The sequence below is a fragment of the Chelonoidis abingdonii genome, chromosome 17 (genome assembly GCF_003597395.2).
Source record: "Chelonoidis abingdonii isolate Lonesome George chromosome 17, CheloAbing_2.0, whole genome shotgun sequence".
Taxonomy (NCBI): domain Eukaryota; kingdom Metazoa; phylum Chordata; order Testudines; family Testudinidae; genus Chelonoidis; species Chelonoidis abingdonii.
In genome coordinates this window covers 18,188,051-18,208,929 of record NC_133785.1, presented here as the reverse complement: position 1 = coordinate 18,208,929, position 20,879 = coordinate 18,188,051, and the positions used below count along the sequence as shown (strand labels likewise).

General features: G+C 43.0%; 1 protein-coding gene across 1 annotated transcript; it reads left to right on the top strand.

Annotated features, from left to right (window-relative positions):
- The first annotated feature begins 1,165 nt into the window (after positions 1-1,165).
- Positions 1,166-17,072, top strand: SEC61A1 (SEC61 translocon subunit alpha 1). Its single transcript, XM_032802753.2, has 12 exons — positions 1,166-1,297; positions 3,754-3,821; positions 4,548-4,613; positions 4,715-4,793; positions 5,787-5,918; positions 6,980-7,089; positions 7,363-7,516; positions 9,888-10,048; positions 10,888-11,085; positions 11,720-11,911; positions 13,651-13,727; positions 16,045-17,072. Exons 1-12 carry the CDS (start codon positions 1,291-1,293, stop codon positions 16,229-16,231), a joined length of 1,431 nt encoding a protein of 476 aa, XP_032658644.1. The 5' UTR covers positions 1,166-1,290; the 3' UTR covers positions 16,232-17,072.
- Positions 17,073-20,879: the final 3,807 nt, after the last annotated feature.

Below are 20,879 nucleotides of genomic sequence, written 5' to 3'. Positions count from 1 at the left end.
AAAAGGGACCCTGGCAGCTCCGGTCAGCACTGCTGACTGGGCTCTTAAAAGTCTGGTTGGTGGGGCTGGCAGGCTCCCTATGTGGCTCCATGAAGCTCCAGGGAAGTGACGACATGTTCCTCTGGCTACAAAGTGTAGAGGTGGCTTCACGGGCTGCCCCCGCCATGGGAGCTGCAAGGGCGGTTCCTGTGGGCCGAAGCAGCACGTACTACACAGAGCTGACTGGCTGCACCTCTGTGTAGGAGCCAAGAAACACGTCGCTTCTTTCAGGGAGCCCCCTGAGGTAAGCACCGCCTGGAGCCTGCTCCCCACAACCCAGCCCTGAGTCCCCTCTCTCAGCCAAATACCCTCCAAGAGCCCACACCCCAATCCCCAGCCCTGAACCCCCTCCCACAGCCAAACTCTCTCTTGGAACCTGCACCCCACACCCTGTTCTGCACCCCTGCCCCAGCCTGGAGCCCCCTCCTGCATCCTGAACCCATCATTTCTGGCCCCACCCTGGAGCCCGCATACTCAGCTGGAGCCCACACCCCAACCCCCTGCCCCAGATGGGTGAAAATGGGCAAGTGAGGGTGCAAAAGAGGGACAGAGGGAGGGGGATGAAATGAGCGGGGATGGGCACCTCAGAGAAAGGGTGTAGCAATGGCAGGCCTGGCGGGGGGGGGAGGGGGGCACAAGGGTGTTCAGTTTTGTGCAATTAGAAAGTTGGCAGCCCTAAGCCATACATGTATTTATTATTTTAAATCTCATTTCAACCTCATCATTTTTGACATCCAACAGGTCCCTTCCCCTTCAAAACTTTCAGATTGCCCCTTCGTGTAAGAAAACTAATATGCCTAGAGCCTCATCTTTAAGATGGCGGCTAAACAAGCGGAGACTACAAGTCCCAGCAAGCCATGGGCCACCTTGGGAGATAGCCTAGACCCCAGAAGGCGCACGGAATTCTGGGACTTATAGCCCCCTAGGTCCAATAGCTACAAAGGAATAGTCTGCGAAGCGCCTCTTGCCGTAGTGCATTCTGGGTGTTGTGGAGCTGGTGGGCGCACTGCATGATGGGAATGATGGCGCCTATGGGCAGGGTGGGACTGGGTGGCAATGGTTGCCGGGAAATTGTAGTTCTTGGGGGTGCCGAAAGTCTGCTGCGCCTGCGCAGAGGAGCTCGGCCGGCGACCCCGTGCGTGGCAGGAAGCGGAAGGGGCCGGTAAGGCTCGAGCACTGACGTGTCTCTCGGAGTGAGCAGGCGTCTCGGCCCGGCCTCGGATCCCTCTTTGGACAGCAAAAGCGGCCGAGATGGGGAGTGAGTGGCGGGCTCCGGGGGCCCGGGAGCTGAGGGCGGTGGAGGGGTTCCTGAGGCGGGCTCGGGGCGGGGATCCTGCTGCGTGGTTAGTGCAGCGTCCGGGATCCTCTGAATGATCCCCGAGCTGTGCCCTGGGTTGGCAGCATCCCGCCGCCCTTCCCCCCCCCCCAGCTGTGCCCTGGGTTGGCAGCGCCCCGCCGCCCCCCAGCTGTGCCCTGGGTTGGCAGTGTACTCTTTGTGCAGGGGCCGTGAGGTACTATTGCTTCCTGAGGTGGGCTCGGGGCGGGGATCCTGCTGCGTGGTTAGTGCAGCGTCCGGGATCCTCTGAATGATCCCCCAGCTGTGCCCTGGGTTGGCAGCGCCCTGCCGCCCCCCAGCTGTGCCCTGGGTTGGCAGTGTACTCTTTGTGCAGGGGCCGTGAGGTACTATTGCTTCCTGAAATGTGCTGCCATCCCAGGGTCTGTCCAGGAGTCTTTTCTTCCCCACTAGCTTGTGTTTGGCTCTAGGCCAGGAGTAGGCAACCCATGGCACACTGTGGTGAAGACAGCATGCGAACTGATTTTCAGTGGCACTCATGCTGCCCGGGTCCTGGCCACCAGTCCAGGGGCCTCTGCATTTTATTTTAATTTTAAATGAAGCTTCTTAAACATTTTAAAAACCTTATTTACTTTGTCTACAACAATAGTTTAGTTATATATTATAGACTTATAGAAAGAGACCTGCTAAAAACGTTAAAATGTATCACTGCACACACAACCTTAAATTATAGTGAATAAATGAAGACTTGGCACACCACTTCTGAAAGGTTGTCGACCTCTGCTCTAGGCCCTATGGCGGGAATTGGAGCGGTTACATTTCGGAGAGCCATGTTGGGCTCATAATGCTGTTTTTGACACATTATAGGTCTTATTCTTTTATCAAACTGTTAAAACAAGATTAGCTTCTTGTAATATGAATGTGCATGCTGAGCGGTTGAACAGTTTTCCCCTTTTCCTTTCCTGTCTCTGCTGCCTTGTAAGTTTGCTTGTGTTAGATTCAGGGTTAGCTTTCTCATGTTGGCATCCATTCTACTCTTTCTTAGGTTTCTCTTATTAGCTGGGCATTCTAATTGTGGTCACATCAGGAAACAAATTTTCAGCAGCATGCAAAGTAGCAAATACAAATTTTCTTATGGTAGAAAGGCTCTGTATGATGCCAGAAGGTTAGGCTAGATGACTTGACAGGTACTCTTGACTTCACTTGCCTGTGGATCACGTAAAAGTCAGTAGGAGTGCCAGGGCATCTGTTGCAGCACCATAGTAAAATGAAACTGCAAGCTGAGTGGGTCATGGTCAGTAGCCCTAAGCTAAAAATCAGTCATTCTTTCTGAATAACAGAAACCCAAAGCAATGAAAGATATTCATGTCTCTAGTTAATAGAATCTTCAAGGTAGTCTGTTTGAGGAGGAGGAACTGGTTAGGTTCTGGAAAAAAAAATTGGTTTCATTGTTGTAAAAGTAAAAGGTAGATGTGGTATTTGCAGAAAGTGAAAAACCACAATCCAAGAAATTTCTGTTGGAAATTAATAGCTTAATATTTAGTAAACTGTTTTTGGTCTAGACTTAAATAGGGTACATTAATATGAATTTCATATTTCCACAGAGCTACTGAAAGTGATCGAGTTTCAGTGCTCTTGTGCTGTCTTTCATTAAATGGATATAAAGGAAGTAATCCTACCACATAATTTCTGCAATCTGAGATTCAACTGTTGTCCTGAGAGAGTCAGCCTACCTCCTGCTGAATTTCCTTGGACCTAATGTTCCTGTCTTGGAAAAACAATGTATTTCATAACTCTTAAATCTGAAAGAAGAGTTCATACCTCAGGGCTGTATTATAGATACCTCCCCTTTCCTTAAATCTTAAAGCCTCAGGTAACTTTCAGACCTCACTTGCTTTCTAATGGTAAACCTCCTCATGCTCCTGAGCAGTTTCACGCTAATCTTGTGGGATTCTTTGAGTAACTGTTTAACCAGTGCCTGTAAGGGGTTCAATCATTCATCCCCAAAGTAGTTTCAACCTTCAACATAAATTCAGTTATTCACATTATGCCTGAAATAACCACCATCAAATAGAAGTTGGAAGGATACAGAAGAGTATATCTCTAGAAAACAAAATAAATTGGTGAAACTAACATTCTCTTCCTCATCATTCTCAAGAAAGTTACAAACTACTCAAATCAGCCATGTATAATAAGTTTGCCATTTGTTATCACATTCGTTCAAAGGTGCAACTGCTTTGTTAGCGCAGTTAGCCAGATGTACCTAAGACAGATAAGGGTGAGGTGACCACCTAGTCCCTAGCCCTTGCAAATTTAGAAATTTCCTTTTTTTAAGATGTCAGTAACTAATCATCAGGATTGCCATAAGTTCTGTATCTGTATGTTCACTTTACGATCTAACGTTTTATTTTGTTTTACAGTTAAATTTCTTGAAGTAATCAAGCCCTTCTGTGTTATCTTGCCTGAAATTCAAAAGCCAGAAAGGAAGGTATGTTATTGAATTGTCCTTCAAGACTCTATTTATAAGAGAGAAGATTTCTAAGCTTAAGGTGTGGTGTACGCTCAGTTTTTGGACCACTGTAACTGTCAGCAGTGCAGTTACTTTTAACTGAAATAGTTACACCATTGCAGTCCTTGTGTGAACAGTTATACCCAATATAAGTCATCTTTATACTGGCATGAGTGCATCCACGGTAGGTGTTGTACTGCTGTAATTATACCAGGACAGTTGAAGCAGTACAACTTGTGCCTGAGGTATATGATGATATATATCTAAGAGAGAATTAATTTCAGAGTAGCTAAAAATGGTATCTTAAAATTAAAAATACTCTTTCTTTTTTCCCCCATCTCCCTTAAAAACAAATGATTTGAACAAACAATCTTAGATTGGCATTTTTGCTGAGAGCTTTTTTTTTTTTTGGTAGGCCATTAAACTAAGAATCCATTTCAGTGGATCAGTACTGGGATTACCTTATACTGCTTGCATAAGATTGGTTGCTTGGATGAAAGTTTCAGTAAAGATTTACCATCTTTCCTTCTAGACTTCATATAGTGTAGATAGGATGAAAAGTGATTTAGTAATTTGCTTCTGTCTAGTATTTTACCATAAGTATGCAGTTACATTATAGAGTTTAGCTGGCTTGCTTAATAGACCAGCTGTTGTGACCAGTGACAACCCTGTCAGTTTAACTCTTGTCTTTCTCTTTTTCTTCAGATTCAATTTAAGGAAAAAGTGCTATGGACAGCTATCACACTTTTCATCTTCTTAGTATGCTGCCAGGTATGTTTGTAATATTCTTTAATTTTCCTTTCAAATAAAAAGGAGAACAAAGTCAGTGTTTTAACTTAACCCCACTTCACTTTCATTGCTTGGAAATTCAGATTCCCCTGTTTGGTATCATGTCATCGGACTCAGCAGATCCTTTCTACTGGATGAGAGTGATTCTGGCTTCAAATAGAGGTAAGATCCTATTTTAGGTAGCTCAGTTGCAAGCGCAGGGTTTTATACTTCCAGTGGCCGTGTAACTTGATTTGTTCAAACATTTGGGATTTTAGTCTTAGTTTATAGATTTTTTTTTCTAATAAAGTAAACATCTGGATTGGAGCAATAAACACTGCATAATGGAAAATAAATGATAAATATGGGGATGGAATTGGCACAAATGCATTCAAATTTTATATGGACAGACACATTATCAGTTGCATGTATCCAAGAGGAGGGCAAATAGCCTTTGCAGAGAAGGTGGAAACAAGACAACTCATAAATACCCATATATAATAGACGTTACAAAACTCCTGCAATACATTCCATGTATTCTGATGCACATTCCCAGCTATAAGATCTTTGTACTTTTTTTCTTACTGACACCTTTGGTCAGTCACACAGAGTAAAACCTGTGCTGCCTGCTCAGTTGTCTAGTTGCTCATTGAAGCTTTTTTTGTGCTAATATAAATCAGATACAGTATCAATCACTTCAGTGCACCGTTTGATACTAGTTCAGGTGTGTTTGTATATGTATCAGGTGATATTGATTTGATTGTAGCATAATGGGAAGTGCAGAGATTTGCATGTCACTGAGAAATATTGTTGCACAGCAACTGATTATACCAAAAAATATTTGAACATTATCCTTCAAAGGAAGAGAGTGAAGCTTTACCATTTCTACACCATCTTATATCCGATGTAGGTATGCCAGAAAGCAGTAACTTTAATGCAGGGCACGTGATACTAAGGAGCGATTCATTGTCTAGCAAGCTAATTTTCATCAAACTTCAGTTACCTTCTAAAGCTTTTCTTTTTAAACTGACTCAGAGAAGGAGGTGCCATGTGTCTCTTATTATTCTATCTGTACCATGAGGAGGTGGGAGGAATGAAAAGTCAAACTTTGCACTTTGTAGGGGTCTGGAAATGGTGAACTGCAACAACTGTCATTCTGCTTTGTGCATCTGACAGGAACATTGATGGAGCTGGGTATTTCACCCATTGTCACTTCTGGGCTCATCATGCAGCTCTTGGCTGGTGCCAAGATAATTGAGGTTGGGGACACTCCAAAAGACAGAGCTCTCTTCAATGGGGCGCAGAAATGTAAGTAGCAGCTGATATCCTAGTATATCAGGGTTGGAAGGGACCTCAGGAGGTCATATAGTCCAGTCCCCTGCTCAAAGCAGGACCAATCCCCAGACAGATTTTTTGCCCCAGATCCCTAAATGGCCCCCTCAAGGATTGAACTCACAACCCTGGGTTTTAGCAGGCCAATGCTCAACCACTGGGCTATCCCTCACCCATATCAAGGAGACTCATCTAGAATGAGGCCTGACATTAACAATGGAAGTTGTGAACTTGATCCTCTGAAAAATCTTGGAATCTCATGTGTAGGCCTCCCCAGATGTTAGTTTTCTTGAGTCTGAATTTGTCAGTATTTCAGTGCTCTGATTTATTGTCTGCTGTTTCTTGGCCTCTGTGAAATTATCTGGTGAGTTTCAGTTGAGTTCTTACTGGTTGTGTGACATGATGGTGTCCCTGCTGCAGTCTCAGCAGACAGGCCAAATATTAAATGGACCATGGCGACCCAAATACCACCCAGACCTCTAAATGTGATCAAGGCAATTTTGATGTGGAGGAGGGTGAGGCAATTCTGTGCTGCAGGTGTCCCTCTTGTGTGAACCATCTTGAGACTCAAGTCCTTTTAAAGTTGGCTCTTTTCAGTAGTAAATGTTGCTGTGCTTTCTCTGCAAGATACAGATTTCAGTTAATTTTAGTCAGATCTTCTCTACAACTTGTTTCTATACAAGGAACGATCAAGTTTCAAAATCTGTTTACTGAAGAAAAATTCACCTAAACTGCTTACATATCAGCTTAATGCTTTACTTTGTATTTAAAAAAAAAATTTCCTGCAAACAAAAGTGTTTAACACTGAGAACGTTGCTTCATCTGTTTTAGATAAGTTTTCTCTCTTATTGCTGCTGTGCAGTATTTCTGTTGATCTTAGAGTTTCCAGTGACTGATTTCAGGGATCAAACTTCATTTTGACACTGCATTTTGATGTCTATTTCATTAGTTAATGTGTACTCCTCCTCCCTGCTACCCTTTTTCACTGATCTGCAAATGTCATATAAACAGACAGTATTTTTTGTCATCTTTTACAGTGTTTGGCATGATTATTACAATTGGTCAGTCTATCGTCTATGTAATGACGGGGATGTACGGAGACCCATCTGAGATGGGTGCTGGTATCTGTTTGCTTATCACAATTCAGGTAACTTTTATACCACTCTGTCTACATCGCTTCTCAAAACCATACTTCTCTTTTTTCCTAAGGGAGTCTAGAGGATCCAGTTATACAGCCTCACTGAGTGATGGGAAAGGAGTGAGGAGAATTGAAAGCACACGTGTCTGCCAACCAAAGAGGATATCTGATATTCTCCTTGTCATCCTTAATGGAACAAAACATTTGTATCAAGTTAACATTATTACAAAAAATAAAAGGGGATGATGCCTCCAATAAATAATGTTGTTTCTTTTCTTGCAGCTTTTTGTAGCTGGACTGATAGTTCTACTACTGGATGAGCTTCTACAGAAAGGGTATGGTCTTGGTTCTGGCATCTCTCTCTTCATTGCTACCAACATCTGTGAGACTATTGTATGGAAGGCATTCAGCCCCACCACTGTGAACACAGGCCGAGGTAACTCATACTCTGTGTTCTTTGGTTGCGTTAGGATTTAAGTATTCTGTAATGCAAAAGATGACTAGATTATCTGAGTAGCTTCATGTGCACTCTTCCACATTCTAAAGCTCCACTCATACATAGCAATTTCTACAGTAACCTTCTAGAGCACAGAGAATTTCAGCAACAGAAAAGTTTTATTTCTACGCACAAAAGAAAAAATTAAGAAAATTAAGTTAAATAGTAAATAAATAGTGCTCCTGACCTCTCAGCCCATGTAATTTTTATCAAGTGGAATCCTAATTAATTATAATAGAGATGTTCGTATGCAAGGTGCAAATGCATGTTTAATGCAAATACTGTGAGAGAAGACTCCAGAGGTTTAAGATGAGTTGTATTTAGGCAGCATATTACCTTGCTTGAGTGAGGGAGTGCCTCCTGCCACTCAGCAGCCATCCCTATTTTTGATTTGAGTGACACTTTTTTTCCGAAGACTAATCAAATCATCCTCAGTTGCAAGGTTAGGGAATGAGATTCCATAGGGGACACGAAGAACTGCAGGGAGAGAGGAGATGGAAGTTTGGGGTGCTTACAGGAAGGCAACTAATTCCGGTTATGCAAATAAGTTTTAATTCTATAATATAGGATGATCAGGTGTTCAGTCCGCAGTGTTCTCCATTTACTTTGCATTGTTCATTGTAAGTCTGCAGAATACATCCACCAGACCTTTAGTGTTTCCTTAAAGGTATGCTTTAATCAGAATCTGGAATGAAGAATGGCAATCTTAACAACATAAGAATTGTCATGCTAGCTCTGACCAATGGTCTGGCTAGCTCAGTATCCTGTCTTCTGACATTGCCCAGTGCTGCATGCTTCAGAGGGAATGAACAGGACAGTTATTGATGATCCATCCCCTGTTGTCCAGTCTCAGCTTCTAGCAGTCAGAGGCTGAAGGACACTCAGAGCATGAGGTTATGTCCCTGACCATCTTGCCTAATAGTCATTGATGGACCTATTGTCCATGAATTTATCTAATTATTTTTTAAACCTCGTTACGCTTTTGGCCTTCACATCATCTCTGGCAACAAGTTCCACAGGTTGACTGCATTGTGTGAGGAAGTACTTCCTTATGTTTGTGTTTTAACCTGCTGCCTTTTAATTTCATTGGGTGACCTCTGGTGGTTGTGTTATTTACCCCTTCACATAACACTTCTTTATTTACTTTCTCTACACTGTTCATGATTTTTTAGATCTCTATCATATCCCTCCTCAGGCATCTCTTTTCCAAGCTAAACAGTCCCAATCTTTTTAACATCTCCTCGCATGGAAGCTGTTCCATATTCCAATCATTTTTATTGCCATTCTTTGTACTTTTTTTCCAATTCTAATACATCTTTTTTGAGATGGGGAAACCAAAACTGTATGCAGTATTCAAGGTGTGGATATACCATGAATTTATGTGGTGGCATTATCGATCCCTTTCTTAATGGTTCCTAATCTTCAGAATTGGTTGCTGAGAGGCTTATGAGTCTGTCATTTCAAATGTCACTTTTATTCAAAGGGGAGTGGTTCTTTCCTGCAGAATTCATAGTTATGGCAGAATCCATGCTGCTGCTTATTAAGAATCTTGGGTCCATAAATTTTGAACGCTCTTCTTTCTGTGTGATTTTTCAGCAGGACAGGAGAGTAAAAATTGCTTGCTTTGTGATAGTGAGTTCTCAAAGCACAGAACTTCAAAGTAGGAAAGCAAAACAATGCATTTCTTTGAAATGTAACTCTGTCATAAAAAGTGATTACAACTATGTTTCCCTTTTAATCCCTTGCAGCTGTGTTTTGCTCTGTGTCTGTTGCTGATAAGTACTCTGGAAAACCTAGCTTTCTAACAAGAAATTCGTTCTCTTGTGCAGATTGCTAGAACTTTTTGGATAATTCAGTGTTTCATGATGCTCTGAATTCTGCGGATATAAAATGCGCTATTTACATCTCTTGTTCCCTGTGTTTCATAGAATCCTTATTTTGTCTTCTAGTATGTTCTTTGGCACTGTCTAAAATAATCATTATGGTGTGGAATCCATACCTGTGTGGCATTAGCAGATGTACCTTACACTATGAAGACAATTGCATTCTTCTTTATATTAACATGTTTCTTATAGAAGGAATTGCCTTTAGGGTGGGATTTTCCAAAAAGTGCTCAGCATTGGCTTAACTGATCCTATAGAAATCAATGGTAAAGCCCTTACTGACTTTAGTGGGATCAGAGTTAGGCCAACAGCAAGAGCTTGTGATAATCCCACCCTAAATACTGTATTTCAGAAGCCTAGTTAATGTCTCAGTTCAGGTATTAAGAAAGCTAACTCATTGTCCTTCCCCTCTCCCTTTCTCATTTAAGGAATGGAGTTTGAAGGAGCCATTATTGCTCTGTTCCATCTGCTGGCTACTCGTACAGACAAAGTCAGAGCTCTCCGAGAGGCCTTCTACCGCCAGAACCTTCCTAACCTCATGAACCTGATTGCCACCATTTTTGTCTTTGCTGTTGTCATATACTTCCAGGTCAGTCAGAATCTAGAATAATGTTTAAAACTACTGCCGGTGGATATAGTAAAGTCATCTGTTTCCTGGTACAAATGCAGTCTGATAAATTCTGAGTACAGATCCTGATGATACTTCCATAAAAAAGTTGACAATTGTGAAGATAAATATGAATTCAAGAAGCTGAAAATCTTAGGCTCTTTTGTGGCTTTTTAAATGAGAACTGACGTGGTTGGGGGTTTTAAAAAGGGATTTTTTTCTGCAGCTTGAAGAGTTAAACTTCACCTTTTCAGTGCATACAGAATACTCGTAATGACTAGTAGGTGTCAGCCAGGGCTTCCGTTACTTGATCTGAAAAGGCTGGAACTCCACCCATGGCTTTCTGTGGCCCCCAAAAGGCTTGAGAACTATTGTAGGCTGAGAGAGATGATGGATGTGTACTAACAGACCTTGCCAAAAATGTCTCAACATTTTGCTGAAAATACCATGAGCCCATAAAAACCCAAGTCCATTTTGGAATTTATTGCAGCAGAATGGCCAGTAAGTAGCAAATAAGGGGTCTTTTTATGTATAGCTTTGAAATTTCCACTTCTGGGCAGTATGCTGAGTTCTTCCTGCAATTTCAGACCCACCTTTGAATATTTTGGCATTTCATAAATTCACATATTTAAGCTATCCTGTCCAACAGTCTGGGTTGGTCTGAGGTCTTGGCAGAAGGGTTTAAATAGAGAGTTGTGCTAGTAGAATATTTGACACTTACATGATTCACAGCAAGATTTTTGTTGAGACATTGTGTGGTGCCTCTGCTGTGTGCATGTTTTACTTCAGTTACAGTGGGGTTTTTACTTGGCATTTTTCAGGGCTTCAGAGTGGACCTCCCCATCAAATCTGCCCGCTACCGTGGCCAGTACAACACTTACCCTATCAAGCTTTTCTATACTTCCAATATACCCATCATTCTTCAGTCTGCCTTGGTATCTAATCTGTATGTGATCTCCCAGATGTTGTCTGCTCGCTTCAGTGGCAACTTGTTGGTTAGCCTGCTGGGCACCTGGTCTGTAAGTATCCACCTGTTTTCTGTAGCCTGTTGTACACCATGCAGGGGCCCCACTAGAACGCCCAGCTTCGCACATGATCTCTGTAAACATATTGACAATTTCCCTGGCAAAATTATGTACATTGAGACTAACAGCCCAACATGTGATGTTTTCCCCTCATTAAAAAGCAACAAGGAGTCCCGTGGCACCTTATAGACTAACAAATGTATTGGAGCATAATCTTCCATGGGTGAATACCCACTTCATCAGACCCGTGGCACCTTCGCATGCGACTCTTTGTTGCTTTTTACAGATCCAGACTAACATGGCTACCCCTCTGATACTTCCCCTTCACTATTGACTGTGGAATACATGGTGGTCTACATTTACCATGTGTATTTAATCTGTGGCTTGCTATTATTTTTTTCCTCCCTTGCAAACCCAGTATGTTTTGTTTTTTTATTTGTCCCTTGTGTTCCTATCTTTAATTTAGAAACTACTCATAATCTGAAACTTGAATTCCCTTGTGCAGCCCATGTGTACACACAAGTTCGACCTATTAACGAAGAGATGATGCATTTAACCAGGATTAGTCTAACTGCTAACAAATAGGGAAACAAAACTAAACAGTACAAACCTGTTTGTTTCTTTTCAGGATACTTCATCCGGAGGCCCTGCTCGCTCTTATCCAGTCGGTGGACTTTGCTATTATCTGTCACCCCCTGAGTCCTTTGGTTCGGTGTTAGAAGACCCTGTCCATGCAGTTGTTTATATTGTGTTTATGTTGGGCTCTTGTGCTTTCTTCTCCAAGACATGGATTGAAGTTTCTGGCTCCTCTGCCAAAGATGTAAGTTAAAGAAATAGGTTTACAGGATAAAACCAGGAGAATTATTCTGCAGTAATTACTTCCTCAGCAGTAATATTGTGAAATGGTCAGTATAGTCTGGTGCCAGACTTACCTCGCAGTAATATCACCACTTACATGAAGTGCCTTTTTGGCTATGGATTGCAACGCACTTAGAGCTGGGTAAGCATGTCTGTCTCCATTTTACAGAGGGGAAAACAGGGACACAGGTAGAACCCTGATTTCCTGATTCCCATTTGGTGCCCTATTCGCTGGATCACATGGCCTCACCTAGCCCCTCCCAAAAACCCCTAGGTGGGTGATATAGGAATAGAGATGTCTGAGATGCTTGATTATCACTTGAGTAGAAACAGAACAATATGAAAGAGAAACTTCTTCATAAGGAGCATAGTGCATAGCCAAGAGCGCTACATTTGGAGCATAGTGGTCAGATGACAGCTGCACTGGGTGAGGGTGATTATCTCATTAAAAACATACACAATATTTTAATACTTCTGTGTCTGGAAAAAACAAGCTCTCCAAGAAGGCCAACAGAATATTGATCTGTATTAGTAGGAGCATTGCCAGCAGATCGATTATACTCCTCTGTTTGGCACTGGTGAGGCCACACCTGGAGTATTGTGTTCAGTTTTGGTCCCCTGCCCACTGCAGAAGGCATGTGGACAAATTGGAGAGAGTCCAGCGGAGGGCAAAAAAAATGATTCGGGGGCTGGGGCACATGACTTACGAGAAGAGGCTGAGGGAACTGGGGTTATCTAGTCTGCGGAAGAGAAGAGTGAGGCGGGATTTGATAGCAGCCTTCAACTACCTGAAGAGGGGTTCCAAAGAAGATGGATCTAGGCTGTTCTCAGTGGTGGCAGATGATAGAACAAGGAGTAATGGTCTCAATTTGCAGCGGGGGAGGTCTAGGTTGGATATTAGGAAACGCTATTTCACTAGGAGGGAGATTAAGCACTGGAATGGGTTACCTAGGGAGGTGGTGGAATCTCCTTCCTTAGAGGTTTTTAAGGCCCGGCTTGACAAAGCCCTGGCTGGGATGATTTTGTTGGTGTTGGTCCTGCTTTGAGCAGAGGGTTGACCTAAATGACCTCCTGAGGTCTCTTCTAACCCTAACTTCCTATGATTCTATGATCTTTATGGGGACTGATAACTGGAAGTAGTTGTTTCAGACTTGCTTAATTAGAGGTATGTTAAAAATAGTTCACCACATCTACATACCAGTAGCTGGCCTATCTAAGCTTCAGTCATTCAGATGTGTAACACTCAAGAACAAAATATTTCATTCTTAAACTGCATTGCTTGTAGCTATTGGAGATGGTAAAATGGCTGACAGTATGGCAGGTTTTAGTGAAGAAGAAATAGCTTTTTGCGTCATGAGGAGTAATTAAAGAAATGGAATACACACAAGGAACGTTTTCATTTGGGATGGATCTGGCTGCTTGCTGCCAGATGAGGCTGAGGTCCTACCTGGAGCTCTGTACAGATCTTGGTTGGGTTTTGCTTGTGTGTCACTCTGTTAATCATGGCTTAGAATAGTGGAACAAGGCACCTTATACTTTTAAACACAATAACTGGGAAAAGCTCTACTTTGTTTTTATTCTGTTTCTTGGAAGATGCCTGACATGTAATCACAGAAGTGTCATGCTTTTGATTCTAGATAGCTAGGTGGTTCTGTGAAATTAACCTAAAAAAATGAAACTAAATTTCTTGGCTCAATACAGGTTGCCAAACAACTAAAAGAGCAACAGATGGTAATGAGGGGCCACAGAGAAACCTCCATGGTCCACGAACTAAACAGGTGAGCTACAAATATGTCAGTGGCTAAATGTACCAAGTGTGGAATATACTGCTGTTGATGTAATATCAGTGCTACAATAAGCATGGTCTTCAGAAGATCAGAACTTGGATGTACTTTCAAGCTCAGTCTTAGGGTGATATGCTAGCCTACTGCATAGGGCCATGTCTCCTGTTAGAGGCTGGGCCTACAAACACTGCAGTCTACTGCTACCTCACAGATGAAGGATTTAGCTCTGGTAGTAGACATGTGTCTCTGGTGCTAAAGGTCCTGGGTTCAGTCCTTGCTGACAGCCATGGTGTGAGCATGCAAATGTATGGTTCCTCACTCTGATGTAAAAGCTCTCATGAAAACAGGCTAGCAATCAGCTGGCCCAGTTACCTCCAAAAGTCACCCATTGCAGGGTGATGGGTATGGAATTACCTAACTTTGTAAGCAATTATTCTAATTGGTCTTGAGCAGTGGCTCTCAAACTTTGTACTGGTGACCCCTTTCACATGGCACACCTCTGAGTGCGACCCCTCCTTAAAAATTAAAAACACTCATATTTAACACTATTATAAATGCTGGAGCAACATGGGGTTTGGGGTGGAGGTTGACAGCTCGTGGACCCTCCCCTCACCCCCATAAGGTTGTGACCCCCTGAGGGTCACAACCCCCTACTTGAGAACCCCAGGTCTTGAGCCTGCTGGTGGTTGTGAGGACTGCAAAAGCCTGAAAGATAAAACTTAAGAGATGTGGCTGCATACATGCAACAATTTTCATTCATTTTTACTGCATCGTTATTAATATATTCAGCACTTTACATTTTCAAAGTGTTGCATAAACATTAATCTTTTTTACAGTAAATATTATTAATCATAGTTGCAGATGTCTCGGTTACATACCTCCAATGGGTAAAAGCTACAGTGTTCTAAATGATTTTGTTTTGAATCCCAAACAAATATTTAATAACTACTTGGTGCAGAGGTGGGGCACAAAGTGACCCTTTGAGTTCTGCGTTGCTTCCCACTGCAGTTCTTCTCTCTAATATGGAGGTGTAATATGTAGCGAGACTACAGGTCCCAGTCTGCTTTACTCCATCCCAATCTTAGCTGTAAGCCACTTGAAATGAGGTGGAGTATTTCCTGGGACCCAATTGCCATTGTGTTGAAAGATGTGGCTGGTTGCAGTGCAGTCTATTCCGTTCCATTGCCAGGCAGCTTGGCGATGTTTGTCCTCAGCTGGACCATGCTTGGGCCCCCTTGCCTAGTATGCCGAGCCTAGTGCTCTTGGATTGCTGGACCAGGAAGGAAGAGGGTGTTTTGTTACTGAGGGCCTTTGTTTTTTATTTGTAATAGTTACCTTAAACTTCAGGGGAGCTGCTGAAAAAATATTTAAGGTGCCTAGTTGCATGAGGTCTAGCTCCCTGTTCTTACTTTTAAAAGGATTGATTTTTGCCTCATAGAAAACACCTCTTCGGTTCAGACTGTTCTGCCAGCTAGGTATATCCTACAGCAGAGGTCCCCAAAGTGTGGGGCATGGCATCCTAGGGGGATGTGGAGGAACCCTTGGGGGGGGGGCACAGTGGGGCCTATCTCATAGCACTGGAAGGGACCCTGAAAGGTTGAGTCCAGCCCCCTGCCTTCTAGCAGGACCAAGTACTGATTTTGCCCCAGATCCCTAAGTGGCCCCCTCAAGGATTGAACTCACAACCCTGGGTTTAGCAGGCCAATGCTCAAACCACTGAGCTGTCCCTCCCCCTAAACTGGTGCTCTAGGTGAAGTTTGAACTCACAACCTCAGCATCACTCCTCTATAAGTAGTGTGTGCCAACCTGTTACACCACTGGAGCCCACTGGCCAGCCCCCATGGGGGTTGTGAGGAACGCCAGCCAGCCCCTCACTGCCCCCAGCTCTGCTCTGGTCCCGCCCCAGCCATGTCCACGGCTCCCAGCCCTGCACCTGACCCTGTTCCCAGCCTCGGCTTGCCTCCACTCCTGGCCCCGCGCCAGCCTCGACTGCTGGTCATGGCTCCATTCCCAGCCCAGAGCTGAGGCTGGGGGCAAGGCCAGGAGCGGAGCCGCACCTGGCTGTGGGCCCATCACAACCTGGCTGCAACTTCGCTCCCGCCCCTAGCTTTGGCCCATGGCCCCAGCCTCGACCCCCCTGTTCCCTGTGGCCACATCTCAGGCTGCAGTGGGGGCATGGACAGGGTTACAGTGTGGTGGGGCATGACCCTCAAGTTTGGGAACCACTGTCCTACAGGAATACCAATCCGTGGTGCGAAAGGTAGCTTAATGTCTGACTAACTGCTTTTCCTTTTACCATTGTATTTTACAGGTACATTCCCACAGCTGCTGCATTTGGTGGTCTCTGCATTGGTGCTCTCTCTGTCCTGGCAGACTTCCTTGGGGCAATTGGCTCTGGAACTGGAATCTTGCTAGCTGTTACTATCATTTACCAGTACTTTGAAATTTTTGTAAAGGAACAGAGTGAAGTTGGGAGCATGGGAGCTCTTCTTTTCTAAACCCAGCTTCTCATGGACCTAGGAAAGGGGAAGGCGTATTCTTGAATCATCCAGTCAGGTGAAAAGAAATAAAACAAACTCGGGCACATCATGCTATAGGAACATGTATTTTAATAATGTTTCCAAAGTGCATTTCCTTGTGTTCACTTTTTAGCATATTGTTTGTGTTTTATAAATGTTGGAAAATGTGCAAAAACATTTTTAAAGAAAATGGATTATTTTTTATTATTAGGAAAACCAACTTCCTGAACTGGATTTAGTTTGACAGTTCTTTAATTTTTCATCCCCTTGCAGGAATGATAGATCTGAAGCCTTTATAAGTTTCACTAAATAGACATGAGGGGAGGGCTATGTATTGGAAGGGATGTTTTTTCCATATATTTTGTGTTTGCAACTCCTCGGCAGTGGATTAGGTGAGAGAAATCTCTCCCTCTGATGCCAGAGTTCATTAATTATGGTTGTAAGCACAAACAATGTTTAATGTGTTGAGTTTTGTATATTTTTTTGGAATATGGCATATTTGGTGAGGCATTTTCAGTGTGTTTTTACAAAGGTGTCTCTACTTACAAATGTCTTGTAAACTAAGCTAGGTCTTGTCAAATGCTGACTTTTGGCTTGAGACCGTTGCCTAGTTTCTGTAGAGGTTAGAAATGCTTTCCCTTCCATAAGCTGAAAACTCAGGTCAGTTTTGGTTTCTCCAGGGGGAAGCAATTATTGTGCCGAAGAGTTGTAACCTTAAAACTTGATGATGTGGGGAAGCCTTGTAAATGTTCTAACTACCATTGACCACAGTCATTTTTAGCTCTGGCACTGAAACTAGTTGGGAATTGCATGTCACAACCTGGGAACCAGAATGGGAAGTGGTAGTGTTGGAGTGTTTCTCTGTACTGCATCAATATGACTGTATTTTTTGCTGTTACTCTGAAAATGTAAAAGATGGTTAGTGCTTCAATGAATGACAGAATCATTTCTATCACATATTCCTGAGAAAAGTAGAGACAGGGCCAGAACTCTTGTTGTATTTGCCACCAAGCTCTACCAAATGTGTGGCTCTGTATGCTATGTACCTATCAACAGAAACTTAAACACTTAAAATGGGACAAGGACCTGAATTGGAAAAAGGGCAAAAGTGATGGAATAAAGTAGCCATGAATAAAGAAAATGTTATAAAAGTCCACTTGTTAACTTCACACAACATTTGTTCTGTTTTTTTATCCAGAGTCTGTTTTGAAATAGCAGCATGTGACAACAGAGTTTTTGATACAAAATCTGAGATAGTTCAGAGGTTACTTTTGATGGAGGTGTCTTTCAGAAAGATGAGTCAAGGACCTCGCTTCTGGGCACACAGTTCTGGCTGGCCTGGAACTGTATTTGCGTTTTCAGTTAGAACTTTTTTCTTTGAACTGGCTTCAGTTTAGACCAACAGTTCTTGAGTTCCTGGTGAATAGCTCTTGTTCTGTGCATCTGTATTTTGTTGCCTAGTGGTGGAACTTTATATATCTTCAAGCAGATATGTCCTGAAGGCAAGATCTGATGATCGTACAGTGGACATTTAGAATAAAAACAAAGAGCTAATGCCTGACCAGTCTGCTTTATAATTAAATAAAGTACATCTTTGGAACTAACAGTTGATTTTTAGTGCTTTAAATACTGCTGCAAGTGCATGCCTAAAAGACTGAAAATGAATGTTAAGACTGATGGGTACTAAAGAGTGTACAAAGACAGTTCCTGCCCCAGAGAATTTAGCTATAAAACAGGATTCAGCAGGTGTCAGACATGCAAATGAGCATCACAACAGAGATGATGAGGTGAAAAAACCAACAGAGTTTGATAGCAGCTAAGTATTGCCCAATATCTAAATGTTACTAAATGTGTCTCTATGAAAGTTCTTGTAGCATGACCCTTTTCAATTAAAAGAATCAAGGGGTGAGTGGTTTCAGACGATTTTCTGCCCTGTCCTCTAAGGTTGCAGGTTTCTGATGTGGTGGGGAAGGAAGACGTTAATTTGCCTTTTAGGAGGCATTCTTTCCTTCTTCTGAAAATGCTCCTCACTCTGCTCTTGTGGAGTTCAACCTGGGCTGTCATTTGTAATGCCACTGTAGAGCAGAGATTCTCAGTGGTGTGTGCAGCAGAATGGGGCTATGGTACTGTTCAGTGCACTTTAGCAGCTTGGAAAAAAGGACATCTGAAATCATGTAAATACTTTCTACGTAAGCAATAGTTGTGGTTGCCATAGGGATATTTTGTGATCACAAATGGGAAGAAGTGGTCCCCACAACTGTAGGTATGAGGTGAGGCGTCCATAAGGTACCGTCTGCACCAAGGAAAATCTTAAGAACCCCTGTTGGAGGCAATATTCTAAATGGATTATGTAGAGAGGGTGCCAGTCCCTGGTGCAACTGTAGCTAGCACTATAGAGAATTTATTTACAGTGGCAAAGCATTTTGCAACTAAACTATTGGTCGTCTCTGTCACTGAGACGTAAAACAAGATTATGACTTGTGCAATATGCTAGTTAGGGGAAGTCTTCAATAAATGTGCAATCTTGACTCTACCCTCTGCTTTTCCCACTTGATCTCCCTTTCAATCAGTGTCAGGAAGCAGTGACATGTTTCAGGTGGCCTTTATCTCCCTCCAGCCTCACAAAGTCGCATGCAGCTTTTTATGTACTGCTGTTTGCTTATTGACAGGGTATGACATAATTGACAGGTGCTCACTCAGCTTTGTGGGTGCCTGGAATGCTAAGGCCATTTCCTGATATGTCTCTCAGTGCTCTGACTGAAGTATATGCCCTTGGGAAGGGCACTGTGGCCCAGTGGATGTACTCACTGAAGGAGGACGGGGCCTTCACAAAGAAGTGTACACGGGTATGGAGGAAAGCTAACGAAATTTTGAAGATCTCTTATTTCATATGCTACTTGGACTGTCTACATTTGGAGTTTTTCTGCCTTTCCCTTTGCCAGATTTCTGACATGAAATTCTAGCCTTTGCCTGCTTCCTGCCTAAAAAGGTTGCAGTTTGAACTTTGGCCAGCAAGGATCAACATCGCTGACATCCTCCCAGCTGTCCAGGGACATCTGCAGGTGTTCAAACAATGACTGCTTGTTGAAACTTCTTTTGTTCCGTGAAGGAGGATATTCCAGTTTATCCAAACATCCCTGAAGGACTCTCTTGAAATTGTAACAGCAGCTTTCCCACTGGGGGGTGCTGTTCTACTGCAGTTCAAGGCACTAGTTCCTTGATGTTGAAAAAGCAGTTAAACGTGCATCACAGGTGTAGTTGTCTTTTTGCTTTAATTTTTTTTGTTTCGTGTGTTGCACTAATATGCGGTACAGGGTAAAATTGTAGGGAACAGTGTTATCAAATATACTGGTATAGCCCTAGAATCCAAATTGAAGCTCTATTGCGGGGAGCTGTACAAATGCATAAAATTGTAGGCCTGTTTTAGTGCTTACAATCTATGAAAGCATTTGGGCCACACAACCTGTGTCCCAGGGAGGCCGCAGCTGTCTGTGTGGTAAAGTTCAGCTGATAAGTGACATTATCCGTGCAAAATTGACAGTGGGGTTGGGACAATTTTTACAGGATCGAGAAGACACCATTACATGGAATTGCAGGGGGAAGAACAAACTTAAAACCAAAACAAATATATTCTATGTTGGGATCCTAATTGGTCAGCAAGACTTTACGCTTCCATTTCACAATATGAGAACAGACTGGTCTACTAAAACAGGGCTGTGTTCTAGGGTCTAGTTTCTTGTTGATTCCCTGGCTATTACAAATATCATACTAGCCAAGTTGGCAACATTTGGTAGAAAGGAAATACCATGGCAATTGGCACATCTGTTGGCAGTTACTGGTGAGATGCTAGGGCAGGGGTAGGCAACCTATGGCACATGTGTTGAAGGCAGCACGCAAGCTGATTTTCGGTGGCACTCATACTGCCCGGGTCCTGGCCACCGGTTTGGGGGACTTTGCATTTTAATTTAATTTTAAATGAAGCTTCTTAAACATTTTAAAAACCTTATTTACTTTACATATGACAATAGTTTAGTTATATATTATAGACTTATAGAAAGAGACCTTCTAAAAACGTTAAAATGTATTACTGGCACGTGAAACCTTAAATAGAGTGAATAAATGAAGACTCAGCACACCACTTTTGAAAGGTTCCTGATCCCTGGGCTAGGGACTGCAAGGGAACAGAGACTGCCATGCCTTGTCACCATGGAGTGGATGTTTACTGTCAGAAATGGGATACAGGTCATTGGGGATGCGGGGGATAAGGAAGTCTCTTCCAGGCATCAGGCCTGTTGATCTGAATGTACTAGAATTTTAAAAAGAGAGAGCATACCATTGGATAAGCTGCGATAGGTCAGTGGTTTGAGCATTGGCCTGCTAAACCCAGGGTTGTGAGTTCAATCCTTGAGGGGGCCACTTAGGGCTCTGGGGCAAAATCAGTACTTGGTCCTGCTAGTGAAGGCAGGGGGCTGGACTTGATGATCTTTCAAGGTCCCTTCCAGTTCTAGGAGATAGGCTGTCTCCATTAATTAATTAATTCAAATGCTTCAGCATTGCTTTAGTGAAATCAGAGGGATGATCTGTATGGATCCTATCCCAGACCCCCTGTCCTCTATGCTCTGGACAA